The 17463-nt window shown below is 35.9% G+C and overlaps 2 protein-coding genes across 2 annotated transcripts; both read left to right on the forward strand.

Annotated features, from left to right (window-relative positions):
• Positions 1-523: 523 nt before the first annotated feature.
• On the forward strand, positions 524-2741 carry LOC100691973 (mast cell protease 1A). Its single transcript, XM_003439676.5, has 5 exons — positions 524-1407; positions 1509-1668; positions 1872-2010; positions 2181-2405; positions 2525-2741. Exons 1-5 carry the CDS (start codon positions 1350-1352, stop codon positions 2660-2662), a joined length of 720 nt encoding a protein of 239 aa, XP_003439724.1. The 5' UTR covers positions 524-1349; the 3' UTR covers positions 2663-2741.
• Positions 2742-10061: 7320 nt separating this feature from the next.
• LOC100691703 (granzyme E-like) lies at positions 10062-11989 on the forward strand. The gene is made up of 5 exons (XM_003439675.4): positions 10062-10194; positions 10551-10710; positions 10891-11023; positions 11168-11392; positions 11702-11989. The coding sequence occupies exons 1-5, from the start codon at positions 10137-10139 to the stop codon at positions 11864-11866; spliced, it is 741 nt and encodes a 246-aa protein (XP_003439723.1). The 5' UTR covers positions 10062-10136; the 3' UTR covers positions 11867-11989.
• The last annotated feature ends 5474 nt before the right edge of the window (positions 11990-17463 follow it).

Genomic DNA, 17463 nt, shown 5'->3' on the forward strand with positions numbered 1-17463 from the left:
TACAAACTAAACACGTCCTTTGTGATTGTACAACTGGCGTATCATATTATACCGCGAAGGGCTGTCTGAGTAAAACACTGTATACTTAAGAATTTATCCTGCTACTTCTACATTGCTGTATAACATGATATAACATTGGCTTCATCATTTTTGGCAGATGAGGTATTTTTCAGATCACGATTGCTTTGCTTTGGCCAAGTTGGACACACAAGAAACACTTTACATTGGAGGTGTCCAGTAGGCATATAGTCAGATACCCAAACTACATGGGTGTCTATCTACAGCAGGGGTCCCCAATCCCAGTCCATGAGGGCCGGTGTCCCTGCAGGTTTTAGATCTCACCCTGGGTCCACACACCTGAATTACATGATTAGCTCATTACCAGGCCTCTGGAGAACTTCAAGACATGTTGAGAAGGTAATTTATCCATTTAAATCAGCTGTGATGGATCAAGGACACATCTAAAACCTGCAGGGACACCGGCCCTCGTGGACTGGGATTGGGGACCCCTGATCTACAGACTTTACTTTGAGCTGCTCACTAATCTGCTCCCTGCATGTTTTAAAAAAAAAAAACATTTTAGTGGTAATAGGAAGGGTATGGAGTAAGTGTCAAACACCAGCCCGACTTCTAAAGTATTACAAAAATGCAAGGTGACAGATGACTTGACCTGTAACTGGTGCTACATGTCAGCTGGCTTCCTGTTTCACGCGCCCCCAACATTCTGAAAATAGTTTGCTTCCAAGTAATTCGTCAGACGTTCTCACTGAATAGTGTAAAGATGCTTTCTTGAAGCCATGTGCACAAATTCTTGCAACTCTTGCAACAGTCATAGCTTTCCAGTTAACACGTCATGCTAACAAACAATAACTTTTCATATTTACACTGTTGTCACTCTTAAAGTATATTAAGTTAATCAGCTTCTTAATTTTCTTTTAAATTTCTTTTTCATCATGAACCCCAAAAAACATTTTACCCCATGGTTTTAACATTCTTGCTATAAATTCAAAATGTTATAAAATTTCTTCTTTCTTTAACACTGTTCATAGAGTTCGTACTGTGAGTTAACTCTATCAAGTCATATACTTGAATCTTGGACCAATTTATAGCAAAGCCTGTCTCTTAAAGACTCCAACTAAGATTAATGAGCTACATTTAATAAGCTACATTTTTTCAGCTTCTGGACGTGTTGGAGATGATCTCTTTATAAATGTGGTTTGACACCTCATCATTTGCATGTACAAAAACACAAACACTTCCTCCTTTACTACAAGGAAGCATTTAAAGACTGAGGTGTCAGTGAAGTGCCCCATTGCTCTTCAGTAACTCACCTTGACTTTGATCTCACCATGTTTACCCACTGTAAACTGACGGCACTGATACTGGTGCTGACTCTTCATGATCAAGGTAAGGCTCTTTTCATAGCGCAAACTTTTATACAAAGTCAGAACGGAGTCCATGAAGTTAAGATTTTGATGCATAGAATATGAAAACCTTTTTCTCTCCAGTTCATACAGGAGAAATTGTGGGTGGCCATGAGGTTGCACCACATAGCAGGCCGTACATGGTGATTTTGGAGCTGAAAAAGTCAAATGGTAATATAGCATACTGTGATGGCTTCCTTGTAAATGAGCATTTTGTGATGACTGCTGCCCACTGCGAAGCCAGGTGAGTTTTACCCACTCATGTTTATCTAAAATGAATTATGTGGCCAAGTAAATTTTGTTATCACAATAATGCTAAAGTTACACAACTTCAAGCCATAACCTTTGACTGCGATATAGGTTTCATGAAGTATTTATCTTTTCTTTTGTCAATACTAAAAATTATTATCTTTATTGTTTCAAAATGTTTTTCCCCTATTTTTGCAGATCGTACAAAGTCTTTCTGGGACTTCATGATTACAAAGATCGCAAAAATGTACAGACTGTGACTGTTAATGAGACAAATGCTTTTCCACACGAAGGCTATGACAAAACTTGTTTAATGAATGACATAATGCTTCTTAAGGTAAATAAAGACCAAAATAATTGTATTTAACAAAAAGATTATTATTAATTTGAGTCATAATCAACTTTCATTTATTATATTAGGAAATGCTCAGTCATCAACAAACAGCTGTTAGTATATATACTGTATATATTGATACTAAAATTTTCTTATCTCTCGTTTTCTTGAAGTTGCATCCCAAGGTTAAGTTCAACGAGAATGTGACATCTATTGCTCTCGCAGGCCGTGATGATACTGGCTCTGTCCCAAAATCATGTGCAGTCCTTGGTTGGGGAAACACAGAGAATGGTAAACCATCTGACGTACTCCGGGAAGTCAATGTGAACCTGACTGACATTGAGTTTTGTGCTAAGGAAAAAAAGTACTGCTCTAAAGGTAGAACTGGACCAGGCAAAGTAAGTAGATTTTGCATCTTGTAACAAGAATGAAAAAAGAAACTGTTTGATCAGCATTGATAATTAGCTCATTGTTCACTTATGATCACAATAACTACATACTGTGCTTGTACTTCCAGGGAGACTCTGGTGGCCCGTTAGTCTGTGAATGTGGAAAGGCGTATGGGGTGGTGTCTGGCAACCAGCAAAACACCAACGGTTATACTATGATACCTGAATACAGAGACTGGATTGACTGCATACTAAAACATAAGTGAAAGTCATAATACATTTAAACCTCAGATCACTTAGAGATCTGATGACTGAGATATCAATATTTAGACTGATTCCACTGAACTGAGACTGCCTAACAGACAATATCATTGTGATCTAATATACTTACACTGCATTTCATGTTCTTAAAAACAGCAATAATTAATTATTGCTTTGCCTTTCTTTTAGAGTAGATTCAAAGAGAACCCATAACGATATGCTTGTTTGTAACATTTAATGAGACAATAAACTGTTGTTCTTTCACTGTTTTTCTTTGATGTCTTATTTTCATAATAGCAATGCAAACAAAACATATCTTACATGATTATGCAGCATATTTTAAGTCAATGTAAACATATATATTTCCTAGATATATGAACAAAAATCAGGAAATACATTGTAAAGGCACTTGATGTTAAACATGTAAGCTAAAGCATGCATTACAAGTGAAACAAACAGGAACAGAATCACAAAAGCACAATGTTAAATGGAGACATCGGGTTGGGATCTGAAAAAAATTACTCAGGTTACATTGTTCATTTGATGACATATCATTAAATGACCTGATATGAGGTACAGTACACTGGCTGTTCAAATAAACACATCCAACACTTTGTATATCCATGATGTCTCATATGACCTATGTAACACTGAGAATGTACATAAGAATTTGGTGATCATTTCAGCTTGCCTTTAGGGCAATCAGGTTTTTCTCTTTTAAGCACATTTTATGAACATGTACACTCACTGACCACTTTGAGCACAATTGTTCAACTATTCATTTATGCAAACATCTAATCAGCCATCAGCAACTCAATGCATTAGGAATCTAAACATAGTCAAGATGATCTGCTGAAGTTCAAATCGAAGTTCGCATGGCCCTAACTACTAGTATACATTATGACTAAATTAATCGTTGTGTATCTCACTCCATCTAGTTTTGCACACACTCTACAGTAAAATAACAAATGACAAAGTTCACATGTTAGAGTTAAATGTCATTCATTTATATTTCACATCTGTAATATTCTTGGTATTTATAATTGAGTGCTTCTATATATTAGTGCTGTTTCTTAAGTTTGTAAACTTTGTAATGCATTGTATTATTTAATTAGTTTAGTCTGTTGCTGTTACTGTCTTGGAGCAACTGTAACCCACATAGGTACCTTAGGGATTATTAAAGTTTTCTGATTCTGATCCTCCAGTTTCTTCCTGCCATAAAGTGTAATGCAGATTAGACTAGAGCAGTAGATCACGGCATATGCACATAAATGATCTTAAATTGATTATACCATAGACATGGGGACATGTTTTCTTTATTTAAAAAAACATGCTTTAATATAATATAATATAAAATATCTCTCTGTGAAATTATATATATCAAAGAAAATGTACATAAAATATGTACTATATACTTATTTTTCATTTTAGTACTGGCTCACAGGAAATATAATATAATATTAATAAAAAAATTAATATCCATCCATCCATGGGTTAATATGTGAAAAATACCAGAGAAAAGTATGTAAAGTCGTTGTATTCATGTATTTATGTTTTTATTTGTAAAGGCTTCATGCTCTTGCATGACCTCGCTCACCCACTAGAGGGTGCTGAAGCACCACCTACAGAACAGGACGCATCCACTGAGGTCGGAGCAATGAAAAGCAGCTTTCTTACCTCAGGGATCAGAGTAGACAGAAAGAACAATGGGCAGCTGAGGGTTTGTTGAACTGGAGCATGGAGCTGGTGAAGAGGTTATGAGTTTACACGCGGTCTGGTCTATTCCTGTAAAACAAAAACAAAAAACCCCCCAAACAACAACAACAAAAAAATGCTGGACAGTCCCGGCAGTTTCCATCAAAGCCTTTGAATAGCAATATACTACGAGTTAAATAATTGCTATATGCTATTATTATCATTATTATTATTATTATTATTATTACAAGAACCCTGGCTGTAGTGAAGCAGATTTAATCCTGCATATTTTCACATTAGCCAAATGTAACCACAAGATGGCAGCAGTTTAACCTCCTAAGACCCGAACCTATTCATGGCATGCATTTTTAATTTCTCTTTGCTATTTGGACAGATTGAGACCTAATGAATGTAAAAACAAAGAATTAGATGGGTTTTTTTGTTTGTTTGTTTTTTACCTAATATTTGTTTCTGAGAAAGATGAGAGAAAGATGGAAATGTCCTCGTAAGTAGATATCAGACCCTTGTACAGCAAAACTTTGTATTTTGGTCTGGACTACCCAAAAATGTGATCCAGCCAGGTCCTATGAGGTTAATGAATGGACACAAACAGGCCAGAAACTTTATGACAGGACGTTCTTTGAGACGAAAGGAGAGGGATGTTTTCGCTTACATTTGAACTGATGTCCAAAAAATTTATTGATTTTCTGTTTTGTTCTGATGGAATGCCACTGGAGGAAATATATTTGTTCAAATAAGGTATTTACTATAGAAATCACTGTGCAGTATATAGCAGTGACATTAAAATGTAGGGCTACGGAAATATCTAAATAAAACTATAACTTATGTCATAGTCCGAAAACATTCTGTTCATGCAGAATACATAGTTTTACACTTTGCATAAGGAATAATAGGCCAGAACAAATGTATTTGCTAATGTGCAAGCAAGGTTATTCAGATTTTTAAAAAAAACAAAAACAAAAAAAACAATAACAACAAAAATAAACAAAAACTAAATATTTTGTGACAAGAGTACAAATCTGAGTACCTGTTCTACCACTTTCCATCCATGTACCCTTGAAAGATAACCAGTAACATACCTACCTGGATTGCCTGGAATGTGCCTGTTATAGCGGATACAAATATTACTAGAAACATTAAAAGGAAAAAAAAGTCCAGCATTATTTCAATTGCTCAAATGGTTTGGAGAAACCTTTCAGAAACCCTTCATACCTGCACTGATTTCACAGAACACAAGCTACAACAATGTAAACAGTCTATGAGTGCGCTTTTGCCAGTGTTTTCAATTCATGTCTGCCCTGTATATTTCTTTCTTTCTCTTTTTTTCTTATGCCTTCCTCCTGTCCATCTTAATGTTCAAATCTTTTCTGAATACAAGAACCTGGACACTGCATGCCTGATACCTGATGCATGAATTCTAAAGAGCTGTCAATTTATTTCTGCTTGCTTTGACTCTTTGCTTCTTGCGGTACTGTAGTTTCCTATTCACCTCATTTTCAGGGGATTCTTTCTTTTACTGGCTGGTAGTGAAACCAGTGTAAAGTAGGTTTTAACCACCATCAAAATTCTGAAAGTTTGTGCACGACTTCTTGTTTATCTTTTATCATCCCCAGCTCGTTACAGAGCTGAGGAGCTCTGTGACGAACGTTTCACAGCATATCTCTCTTCATCACAGCGATGCGTGCAGAAAGGCTTCTTTCCCGCATAGTTATTTTTCTCTGATTGGAGTACAGTGGCGATAAAATGATAAAAAGCCGCAAAAAGATAATGCATCAGAAAAGTGATCACTTTAGCATAGTCAGCATTTGGGCACATTTTTATTTTGTAGGTTGCCACGGCATACCTACAAAATGAAAAATGACTTGGTTCACTGAGAATAAATCGTCTTGGGCAGAAAATCATTTGCATAATTTTCTCTTTATGACTATGTAGCAAGTCGAAAATACGCTACATCATATAGGTCTCCCTGTTTTGTTGTCAATGCTTAGCAGAAGAGCCAATGACCGAAATGTGTGTGCCCTTTCACTTTGAGCACTATGTGCTGCAAAAGGATTTTCCTGCACCAATATAAGCCTTCTGAAATTACTTGATTCTTACCACATTTAATGCAGTATCCATTGTTACATTTTAAACCGAACTGAGTCTGAGAAAAGGTGCAACTGTTCAAGCGCTTTTACGTCAAAGAAAAAAAAGAGTAAAACATGTAATAGCACCTCAAAGACTGAAAAAAATTTGCGTGTGAAATACTGAGATTTTACATAATCATGCAGAGGAAATGGTTTATGATAGTAATCTCTGCTTTCTGCAAATTGCAGGCACATTGATAGATGCAGGAACATTTCAATCAGTTACACAAGACTGAGATATGAACTGAAGTTCAAATGAATCATAGAACAATCTGCATCAAAAACAATCAAAAAAAATTATAATGGGCAAAAATAGAGGAGACTTTAATATTTAAAAAAAATTAAAACCATACACAAGCCAAAGAAGAGAATGGGATGGATGAACGCATTACTTCACATACATAAACAGATAAATGAGTAGAAAAACTGAAGGTTTAAAATAGACCTCCGGAGTAGCAAGTGTAGAGTGGTAGTAAAAAATATGCTATTTTTCAAAAATTTTTGTTTTGGTTGATTACTTTTTAAAAACCTGAAACAAAAAATAGTAACTGAAACTGAGAAGTAACTGATCATTTGAGTCAGGTGCATATTCTCCCCAATAAATATGTAATCATATCCTATCAAAAAATATAAGGCCTTTATTATTCTTAAATAAATAGCTCATGTAACAGACAGAATTTGCAGAATTTTGGGTGCCATGTCTGTTGCTTTGCCTTGCTGTTTAGATTAAAAATATACAAAAATGTGTAGTCTATCTGAATATTGAGTTTTTATGGATACACTCTTAAAATCCTATTAGGTGACTGTTCACAGCAAGTCAAAACAATATTTCAGGTCACCAGGAAATGGGCTTACAAGTACTGTTTGAAAATACTTTAGGCAATATAAGCAGTACCACGTCACTTGAGACAGACAGCAGTTAATAGGCACTTTGTTTCAAAATGAAACAACTGGATAATTCATAATATAATGTTACTGCTTTAGCAGGTCAGTGTGCTGCGTGGGTGTGTCATATCTCATCCATCTCTCCTGACGAGACAGTGCACTGCCGTCATTCAGCAGTCAGCCACCCAGCAGTATATAAGCTAGTGAAGCGCTGCTCAGTTGGTGTGTGGACCAGTCTTGGGTGGAGAGTGTTAGTGTTGTGGTCTACTTGCGTTAACTATGAGATGTGTTTTCTTTTAGCTGATACTGAGTAGCTGATGTCTGCTGGCAGCAAAAGTATGCCTTTAGTTTGGTTAACCATCTCCTTTGTCTTTTCCTTAGGATATTTTACTTTGCAGATGACTTTTGTTTAGTTGAAATAGCTGTGTTGCCATCTGTTTGAGATGAGTCCTTTTTTAATAAAACATAGTTTTTCACAATTTACTCTCTTTGGCTTTCTCTTTTCCCAATCGTACCATTGTCACTCCCCTCATCCCTTAGCCTTATTCTTGGGAACGTAACGATATCAAGTGTGCTAATTATATTACCTAATGCTTTCTATCATTATCATTAGGTGAACAGAATAAGGTCAAGTTTTGATCTTCAGCACTTCTGTATTTAGTAAAACTCACACTGATTCTTTCTTATAGTGACTGCTGGTTTTACTAGTGTGAAGTGACTATTCGTCTTCATCATTATGAAAGTACATGGTAATCTATTATTGTATATGTTGGTAGATCTGTGGACTGAAAGTTTTCATGGCATAGATCTGTTCATAACTGCTTTCTTGAAAACAATTCTTGGAACCCAGACCTTACAGAGAGTCGTATCAGATTTGCATTCACATTAACAATTCATTCTCATAAACAATCATTTAAACAATGACTATAGTAAATTCAGTATATAGTAAACTATGCTTGTCTTGTGCAAAGATAAGAACAGCTTGAAGGACAAAGTATCTTTACCTAGCTGATAGTAATGTATAGTTTTACACACTCCTGACATCATTACTTGCTTCTTTCACACTGCTGCATCACTTATATTTTCACCCTAACTATTTAAATCTTTCTTAATAATATGTGATATAATTGTTGGAGCACAAGCTGTTGTTGCAAGAACACTTTCAGTTTTCTTTTTTTAAATGTTTTTGTCTTTATTAGGTTTTTGTCTTTATTAGATAATACAGCGGAGAGTAGCAGTAAAGCACTAGAATCGGAAGATTTGTGGCAAATGGCTATGGGCTGAAGTCGAACCCAGGCTGCTGAATTTGGCCTTAGTGGCATACAGTCGCACGCTCATGCCATGAACTAAACAGACATCCCACTTTTGACAATTTATCAGAAAAGATCTTACTTACCTCAAAAGTCTGCATCGCTTTTATCAGCTCAGCTGTTTTTCCAGTTGCACGCATAACCACTGATGGCCACATAAGACAAAGAGCACCCTATTTGCAGGTTAGGTTGTTTCTGACTTGCCAGATAATGCCAGCAGTTGGCCTTTCACCACAATCTGTTTATGCCAAAAAACAACTACTACCTATATATATATATATATATATATATATAGAGAGAGAGAGAGAGAGAGAGAGAGAGAGATTTTTACTGAAGCATTTTTTTAAAATCTTGAAGTAATTCAAGATGAGGTTCCTGGGCGTGCAGATCTCTGATGATCTCTCCTGGACTGCAAATACCACGGCGGTGGTAAAAAAGGCCCAGCAGCGTCTCCACTTTCTGAGAGTGCTCAGGAGGAACAACCTGGAGGAGAGGCTGCTGGTGACATTCTACAGAGCCACCATAGAGAGCATCCTAACATACAGCATAACAACATGGTATGCAGGGTGCTCAGCTGCAGACAGGAAAGCACTGCAGAGGGTCATCAACACAGCCCAGAAGATCACTGACTGCTCTCTGCCCAGCCTGGAGGTCATTGCAAACTCTCGGTACCTCAGCAGAGCTGGCAATATCATCAAGGACCATTCTCACCCCAGCAATCAACTGTTTGAACTATTACCATCAGGCCGACGGTACAGGTCACATAAAACCAAGACAAACAGATTCAGGGATAGCTTCTTTCCCAGAGCCATCACCATAGTAAATAAGCACAAAAACAAATGAAACTGCTTAGCTACACCATACTGTCACCGTCAATTATTATGCTGCTATTCTTACTGTCATTATATTAATGCTGCTATCCTGTATATATTGTGCTATCCTGTATATATTGTACTTACTATTGTTTGTTTTAATGTACCTTTTATATTTTACAATTATATTTATTATTGTATTTTTGCACCAAGGGAGTGGCACTCCAATTTCGTTGTACCCTGTACAATGACAATAAAGGCTATTCTATTCTATTCTATTCTATTCTAATTTATAGCCAAATGAATTATGCGTGTCTCACAATCAGTTCATTTACTAACTTATAATATTACAAAGATATTTCCTTCATTGTGCTATGACAAGCATTAAGCCTGAAGTGCTAACTGGTAATCTAAATATATACGTAATGTAATACTATGAATACTATGAAAATAAGAGTTTTTGTCAGGCTGTGGAGGTGTTCCTTATGTGGTTGAAGGCCACATCATTTGCATATGCAAATAATACAAGGACGTCCTTCTGTCTCGAATGTAATGAAGTATTTAAAGAGTGAAGCTGTCAGTGATGTGTTCCACTGCTCTTCAGGATCTCAGCCTGCCTTTTGTCTCATCATGTTCGCCCACTGTAACCTGGCAATACTCACTGTTGTGCTGATTCTTCATGATCAAGGTAAGATTCTTCTCACCACACAGATAGACGTATTATATTATGTAATTCATGAAGAAACCTGCTTTGCCTCTGTGCAGAAGTAATTGCCTAGAATAAGTTATATGATGAATAAATAAATTTATAGCATACAGATAAATATTATGGAATACCACTGGTTATGAAGCAGAACTGGTGAAGACACATTGGAGCAGTCATGATCATCTAACCCTGAAGTTCTGTCTTCACAGAGTTTTATAAACACATTCAGGGGCTTCCCCAGTAGCGTGCCTTCATCAAAGCATCCATTATGTATTGCATCATGTCTGAACTATAAGACAGTATGTTTTTGTTTTATAAAGTATTGGATTTTTTTTCAGTCCACGCAGGGGAAATCATCGGTGGCCATGAGACCGTGCCACATAGCAGACCGTACATGGTGCTTTTACAGCAAAACAAGGCAAATGGTCATACAGCACACTGTGGTGGCTTCCTTCTGAATGAGAATTTTGTGTTGACTGCAGCCCACTGCCAAGCTGAGTAGGTTAAACACACTTTATGTTTAACTACCAGGGATTCTAATGCCCCTAATGAGATAAGTCTTGAAACTGGGAAATATGTTTTATGATGGCTCCATATATGTTTATTTTATTGAACACAGTAGATAAATAAATAATCTCTTTATTGTCACTTAACAGTTTTGCTCTTATTGTATTTCAGGACGTACGAAATATTCCTGGGTCTTCATAATTATCATCATAAGAATGGTGTACAACACGTGCATGTGGAGAAAGCCTTTCCGCATAATGACTACGATGAAAATAATTTTGAAAATGACATAATGGTCCTTAAGGTAGGAGAAGCATTCATTTGTAGTTAATAACATGCCATAAGTAATAATGATTCATTACTGTAATGATTTAATTTAGATAAGCATCAAAATGCTATAATTCTAATATCTAATAAACCCTTTTTTAATCTCTGCTCTTTCCTTAAGTTAAAGTCCAAGGCAGAATTTAACAATAAAGTGAAGTCCATTGCTCTCGCAGACCATGGTGATGGCTCTCTCCCACAATCATGTGTCGTCTCTGGCTGGGGAAGAACAAAAGAAGAAAGCCATATGTCTCTGAAACTCCTAGAAGCTAATGTAACCCTGACTGATGATGAGAGGTGTGCTAAGGAAAAGTTTTACTGCTCTAAGGGCGAGACTGGACCAGGCAGAGTACGTACTTTTTTTGTAACTTTTTTGTAACTTTATGTAACTTTTTTTGTAACTTAGCATGAAAAAATAGGTGTTGTCAGCGTTAATGTCCTTAAAATGACGTTAACGCAATACCCGCATTAACACGGCAAATCTCCGTTAGCAAGTTAACAGAGCTAATGGAGATTTGCCGTGTTAATGCGGTTATGGCGTTAACGTCATTTTAAGGAGGTTAACGCTGACATCACTAGAAAAAATTAAACTTTTAGTCAGAAACGATCACTTTTTTGTTTCTGTGGTCTAATCAGCACATGTATTAATGCTTTTCAGGGAGACTCTGGTGGTCCATTAGTCTGTGGAGATGGAAAGGCATATGGGGTGGTGTCCACCAGCAGTAGCCCAAATCCCAGTGCTTCATCAATCCATAGGTATACTAAGATACCCACCTACAAAGAATGGATCGATTCCATAATCAATGATAATGGGAAATACTAATACGTCTAATGCGTGATGGATCATGTCACAATATTTGCATCACTGAAGAAGATAGCTCTTCAGTGAGATTAGAATAAGATTCAATCCCAAAAATACTTATCCCAATCTCTGTAAAAAGACAAACCCCCCCCCAAAAAAACAATAATTAACAAAAACATAACATCAGTTGGTAAAAAAAAAAAAGTGTTATTGTGATTACTTTTTAAAGCATCTTTTTCTGTATTCAGTTTTATTAGATGTGGCATGTGCTAATATGGTACTACACTTTGCATGCTCTAAATAAATAAATAATAAAGTATATCAAAGGTGTATGATTTTTGCTTTTAATGCTTTCCCACTGCATTTTCTCAGTACTTGGGACTCCCTGTTTTCTTTCGACAAGAATGATATATCAGACACTAACTTTCATTACCTCAAATGAAGCTGAATTTAAAACTATTTAGGGGAGCTTATTTGTACATGTTTTTAATATACTGTGATAGCCTAGGATAATATTATGAATTGAGCAAAAAACAGATATTTGTAAAAACATTTTATTTTAAAACAAGCTGAGGTAAAATCTATGCTGTATTGATGTAAAAATAAAATACACTAAGATAAACTTAATGGTGATTAGTGCTTTAAGATATTCATACCAGTGTTACAAACCAGGCAAATTGCATCTGTACAAAGGCAAAATTGTGTTTTAATATAAAACTACACAGAGACTACACAGAAATACACTGTACTAATGTTTTTGTAGGCTGCCACTTCCTTTGAGTCCCCATGTATTCATATTATACCTGTAGATCAGCTTCTTCTAATTTGGTTCACTGGTCAGTTTTCACATGTTTTAACTGGCACCTTTCAATTATTATACAACCCCAGCTGCAAATAAATTGGGAGGGTGTGTAAAATGTAAATAAAACCAAATGCAATTATCTGAAAAACACAAAATCCTACATTTTATTCACACTAGATCATTGAAAACGTAGGAATAATTGGACTCAGGAGCACTTCCGGTAATCAATATTTAAAAACATGGGTCACTGGGCCATCTACAAATGCATGTTAAAGCAAAGAGGAAGCAATATCCGATCCATGACCCATAAACGCTGCCATCCTTTCTGGGGCAAAGCTAATTTAAAATGGACTGAGGTAAAGTGGATTACGTTCTTTAGCTATTAGTAACATTACCAATAAACGGTATAGATATATAGGTTTTAGAGCAACATATGCTCCCATCCTGAGAATGTCTTTCAGGGAAAGCTTCGCATATTTCAGCAGGAGAATGCTAAATAGCATACAGCGTCTATTACAACAGCATGGCTTGGCAGTAGAAAAGACTGAACTGGCCTGCCTGCAGTCCAGGCCTTTCACTAATTGAAAACATTTGGAGCATCATGAAAAGAAAAACATGACAACAACAAGAATGGGATAGCATTTCTCCCACAAAAGTGGAGCAGCTGGTCTCCTCAGATGTCAGATTTTTATGGATACTTGTTAAAAGAGGAGATGCTACACAGTGGTAAACATGGCAATGCTCCAACTTTTTGCTGCCATAAAATTCAAAAAGCTCTCATATTTTTTTTTCAGTTTAAACATTTGATAGAGTATCTGTTTTGTAGTATCAATAAAAAATAGGCTTGTCACAACTGCAAATCATTGTATTCGTTTTTTATTTACATTTTACACATATTTCTCACTTTTTGGAACAGAGGTTTGTATAATTTGCGTAGTATGAGATGTTCTGTTTACATTCTTCATGGATAGATAAATGATTCAACGTGCTATTTAGTTATATAAACAAAAACAGGGGACTTTGGCCTTTTAGTAAACATGTTTAACCATCTTATGTCTATCATGTCTCATACAAGGATAATTTAAGTAACATGGATGACTGTTTAAATCCTCATGACTGGAATAACCATTTTGAACTTGGTAATGTTTTACCTCTAGTGCCACCATGAGGTGGTTTTCTTTTTTACATTGTTGCAGTTAAAGAAACATTAAGACTACATACGTATACATATATTTACATACATAATATTAAATTCACTTGTAAAAAAGTGAAATAAAATTTTTTAATTTTCTTATTAGATACATTTGTTCATCTGTTTGTTAACAAAATATCTAATTTGCTAATCAGATGGCATTTGAGCATGTTGACAATAAGACTCACTCAAGTTCAAACTGACCATACAATTTTAGAATAAAAGTGGTTTGAGTGAACTTGAATGTGACATGGTTTTTGGCGCCAGACAGGCTGGTCTGAGTATTTCAGAAACTGGTATTTTCCAACTCAACCATCTAAAGTGTTTTTCATGATCCAATTTAGAGCAGCACCGGATGCGAGAGTTTAGAGGGGAATGGTCAGACTGCTGAGTGGGTAGGAAGGGAACAGTTACTCAAATAAGACAAAAAATCTGAGGTTGTAGTTTCATATGCTCACCAAAATTGACTAATGGGAGATCTAAACATTTGGAGAAAAAAAAAGACTCAATTTGAAAAATACCAGAAAGAATTACTTAAAATCTTTGTATTTGTGTCTTTATTTATTCATTTTTATTTTTGTCATTGTGGTGAAGCATAGCCTCTGACCACCAGTGTCCTGCAGGAGCCTCCTACTTCCAAGCCTAGACTGCAACCAAAAATCAGCTTTTTAAGAAAAAACAACAAACATTTGAAATAAAAATAAAAAATTATCTGGATTATAAATTAATGATCAATTATAGCTCAGTGGCTTTTGACCACATAGTTGATTAGTTCATTAGATTTAGTTAATTTTTTTCCAGCTCAAAACATTTTGTTTGCAAATCAAATCAAAACATTGTTAGTTGCAATCCAGGAATAATTTTTAAAATTTTATAAAAACAAACAAACAAACAAACAAAAAACAAACATACATTATACTTTCATGTAATCATGAAAAATAAGGCGTGTCCAATAAGAGTTGTGGTACACCTCTTATTTCAGTGTATGTTACTATGTTGCATTATTTCTATTTATGTGACATATAGTGTGTTATTATATTTTGAACTCTTTTAATGTTAGTATAACTTAGTCTAATAATTTGGCTTCATCCCAGACCACAAATCATCAGATTACTGCTTTACAGTTTTTCTCAGTCGCTTTGGTGCGTTTCTCAGAACACCATCAACATTTGCACAGCAGTTAGTGCATTTCCCAAAACAATTAGTGCAAACTGCAAAACCTAGTGGATAGCCTGCAAAAGCACGTCACATGCACAGAATTGATTATCCATACCGCAAAAGCAAGTATCCATGTCAATGAAACTGCCAGTGCCATCAAAATGAAAAGTCTTGACACCATCTGTATGAACAAGATAGTCAAATGGCATTGTCATGTTTCCACTATGACAGTTTATAATTTCAGTGTTTCCCATTGCAAAAACAATTGGTGACACCTGAAAATGCTGACGACAGCACTATGGCCTACCTGTACAGCCATCTGAAATGTGCAGTGAAGTCACTGTAGATGTTATGGGAGTCTTGGGAGTAACTGAGACACTGAATACGTACGTTTCACATTTCCATTGTGTAGAAGTGTTTGTAATCCTACAGAATTGTGCAAAAGAAAAATATGCTACAGTCACTTGTTCACTGTAGAATACATGTAAACATAAAATCACCCATTTGGTAGAGCTGTGCACTAATGTGAACAATAAACAGCACATGTAACAGTACAGTAAATCATTCTGGCACATCCAGACGTTCCTGTCTGTCTGGCCACATATTTTCATCTACATCACAACAGATGTTATCCCTCGCAATGCAGCGAGGAAAGTATCTCCTGGAGTGGCGAATCCACCCTCTGCAGGACTCTGCTGTGATGTCATCACAAGCTTTTGTAGATTCAGTATGCACCTCATGCCAATCCTGTCTGTTGGTTTACATTATATATATACTTGTAGAGTAGGGGATACTGTAACGCGATTCACCTATGACTGGGTAGAAGAGGCTTTTCATTGGTTGCAAGTAAAAGTAACACACACCAATTTTCATTAGTGTGAGATAAGGTTCACCTGAGAAAAGTAATTTATGGAGATTTTCATGGAAACTCCTTAAAAATAGGGTTTTCAAAATGGGTGTACAAATTGTTTGACAAGATGTTCAACAATTTTGAGTGCACTGACACAAGCAATGACATGAAGACTATTAGTTGTATGGACAATGACTATTCAGCCGGTACAAGTATAAATAATTGTGACATTCATGATAGAAGCAAGGAGATAGTGATGAATAGCAAGTCAAAAGTGACCATTCTTTAGATATTTGTACTTACTCAACTGCTTCATGTCCAAAGGCATTTGCCTTTGGACGAAATGAACATGAAACTGCCACAAGGTTGTGCCAAAACGACTACATGTTGTGGAGGTTGAACTAACTATTGTGCAAAGTTTAATTCTGTTGTGAGAAATGCACCAAAGCAACTGAGAAAAACTGTAATTTCAAAAGTGTGGGCTATGTCCCCCTGGTGGGCCTGAAGGTACTGCAAAGAGACTGAAAGCATGAACAAGTCTGTACAGTTATATATTTATCTAAATTAGTTTATTTAAAAATCAAAAATGTAATTGAAGCTGGTAATAAGAGATGGTTAGTTTGTGATACTACTCATTACTTTGACCTAAATTTACTGCCTTTGTATTGTTTATCTCCCAGTGTCAGCTGAGTCACACATACAATTTATCATATGGATAGCATTTGCAATATATATCCAACAGGCTGTATTTTTAATATTTTTTTAAATAAAAATTTCACTCAAATACATGACATTCTCTTGCATTTTGATTAGAGTGAAGATTCGATCATGGGTGAGGTCCATGGGAATTTCTGTGAACCACTGTGCTCATAACTTTTTGAATGTAAAAGACAAAGTCATACAGACAAGTTATTGCTTCTAAATAGGGCTGGGTATCGTCACTGATTTCTAGAATCGATTCATTTCCGATTCACAAGGTCCCGAATCGATTTGATCCACGATTTGATTCAATTTGATTCGATTAAATTCGATTTGAATCTGGGAAATTTTGACAGTCAGAAATATTATAATTCAGACTTTATCAAAGGTGTAAGCGTCACAGCAGATGCCTTTGTGTCAAAGTAGCTGAAGATAAAACAGAAAAACATGAAGGTGGTTTTCCTGGCCTGGGATTTTATAAAAATATTCTGCAGTACATCAAAAACGAAAGAAAACCATTAATCAACATATGAACGTTACCTCTGACGTTACAGCGGTTTTATTAGAGACACGGCTAAGCGTTTTGCATTTTGCATAATTTTAAAAAGTTTAAATTTGTTCAGTATTGAATGGCAGAAATTAGGTTTTCTTTTCGGAAGTATGTAAAACGAAAAAAAAAAAAACAGCGGCCGACAGCGCTGTAAACAACAGTAGAGTTGTGCGTAACAAGCAAGCGAATAATGCAGAAAACAGTACAGAGAGAGCGAGAGAGAGAGAGAGCTGTGCATGAAGTGAGATTTTATCGTGGGTGAAGCAAAACTGTAAAAGTCAGAGGGAATTCACGTGAAGCGTAGTTTGGATCTTCTTTTGCTGCTGGTTCAGTCAATATTGTTTGGAGAGAGATAAAACTAACAGCT

Source organism: Oreochromis niloticus, linkage group LG23 (genome assembly GCF_001858045.2).
Source record: "Oreochromis niloticus isolate F11D_XX linkage group LG23, O_niloticus_UMD_NMBU, whole genome shotgun sequence".
Taxonomy (NCBI): Eukaryota; Metazoa; Chordata; class Actinopteri; order Cichliformes; family Cichlidae; genus Oreochromis; species Oreochromis niloticus.

Excerpts from the sequence above, each read along its gene's own strand:
- LOC100691973 (XM_003439676.5), top strand. The coding sequence starts at position 1,350 with ATGTTTACCCACTGTAAACTGACGGCACTGATACTGGTGCTGACTCTT. Across the intron at positions 1,669-1,871 it reads GCTGCCCACTGCGAAGCCAG|ATCGTACAAAGTCTTTCTGG; the intron begins GTGAGTTTTACC and ends CTATTTTTGCAG. Across the intron at positions 2,011-2,180 it reads ATGACATAATGCTTCTTAAG|TTGCATCCCAAGGTTAAGTT; the intron begins GTAAATAAAGAC and ends GTTTTCTTGAAG.
- LOC100691703 (XM_003439675.4), top strand. The coding sequence starts at position 10,137 with ATGTTCGCCCACTGTAACCTGGCAATACTCACTGTTGTGCTGATTCTT. Across the intron at positions 10,711-10,890 it reads GCAGCCCACTGCCAAGCTGA|GACGTACGAAATATTCCTGG; the intron begins GTAGGTTAAACA and ends ATTGTATTTCAG. Across the intron at positions 11,024-11,167 it reads ATGACATAATGGTCCTTAAG|TTAAAGTCCAAGGCAGAATT; the intron begins GTAGGAGAAGCA and ends TCTTTCCTTAAG.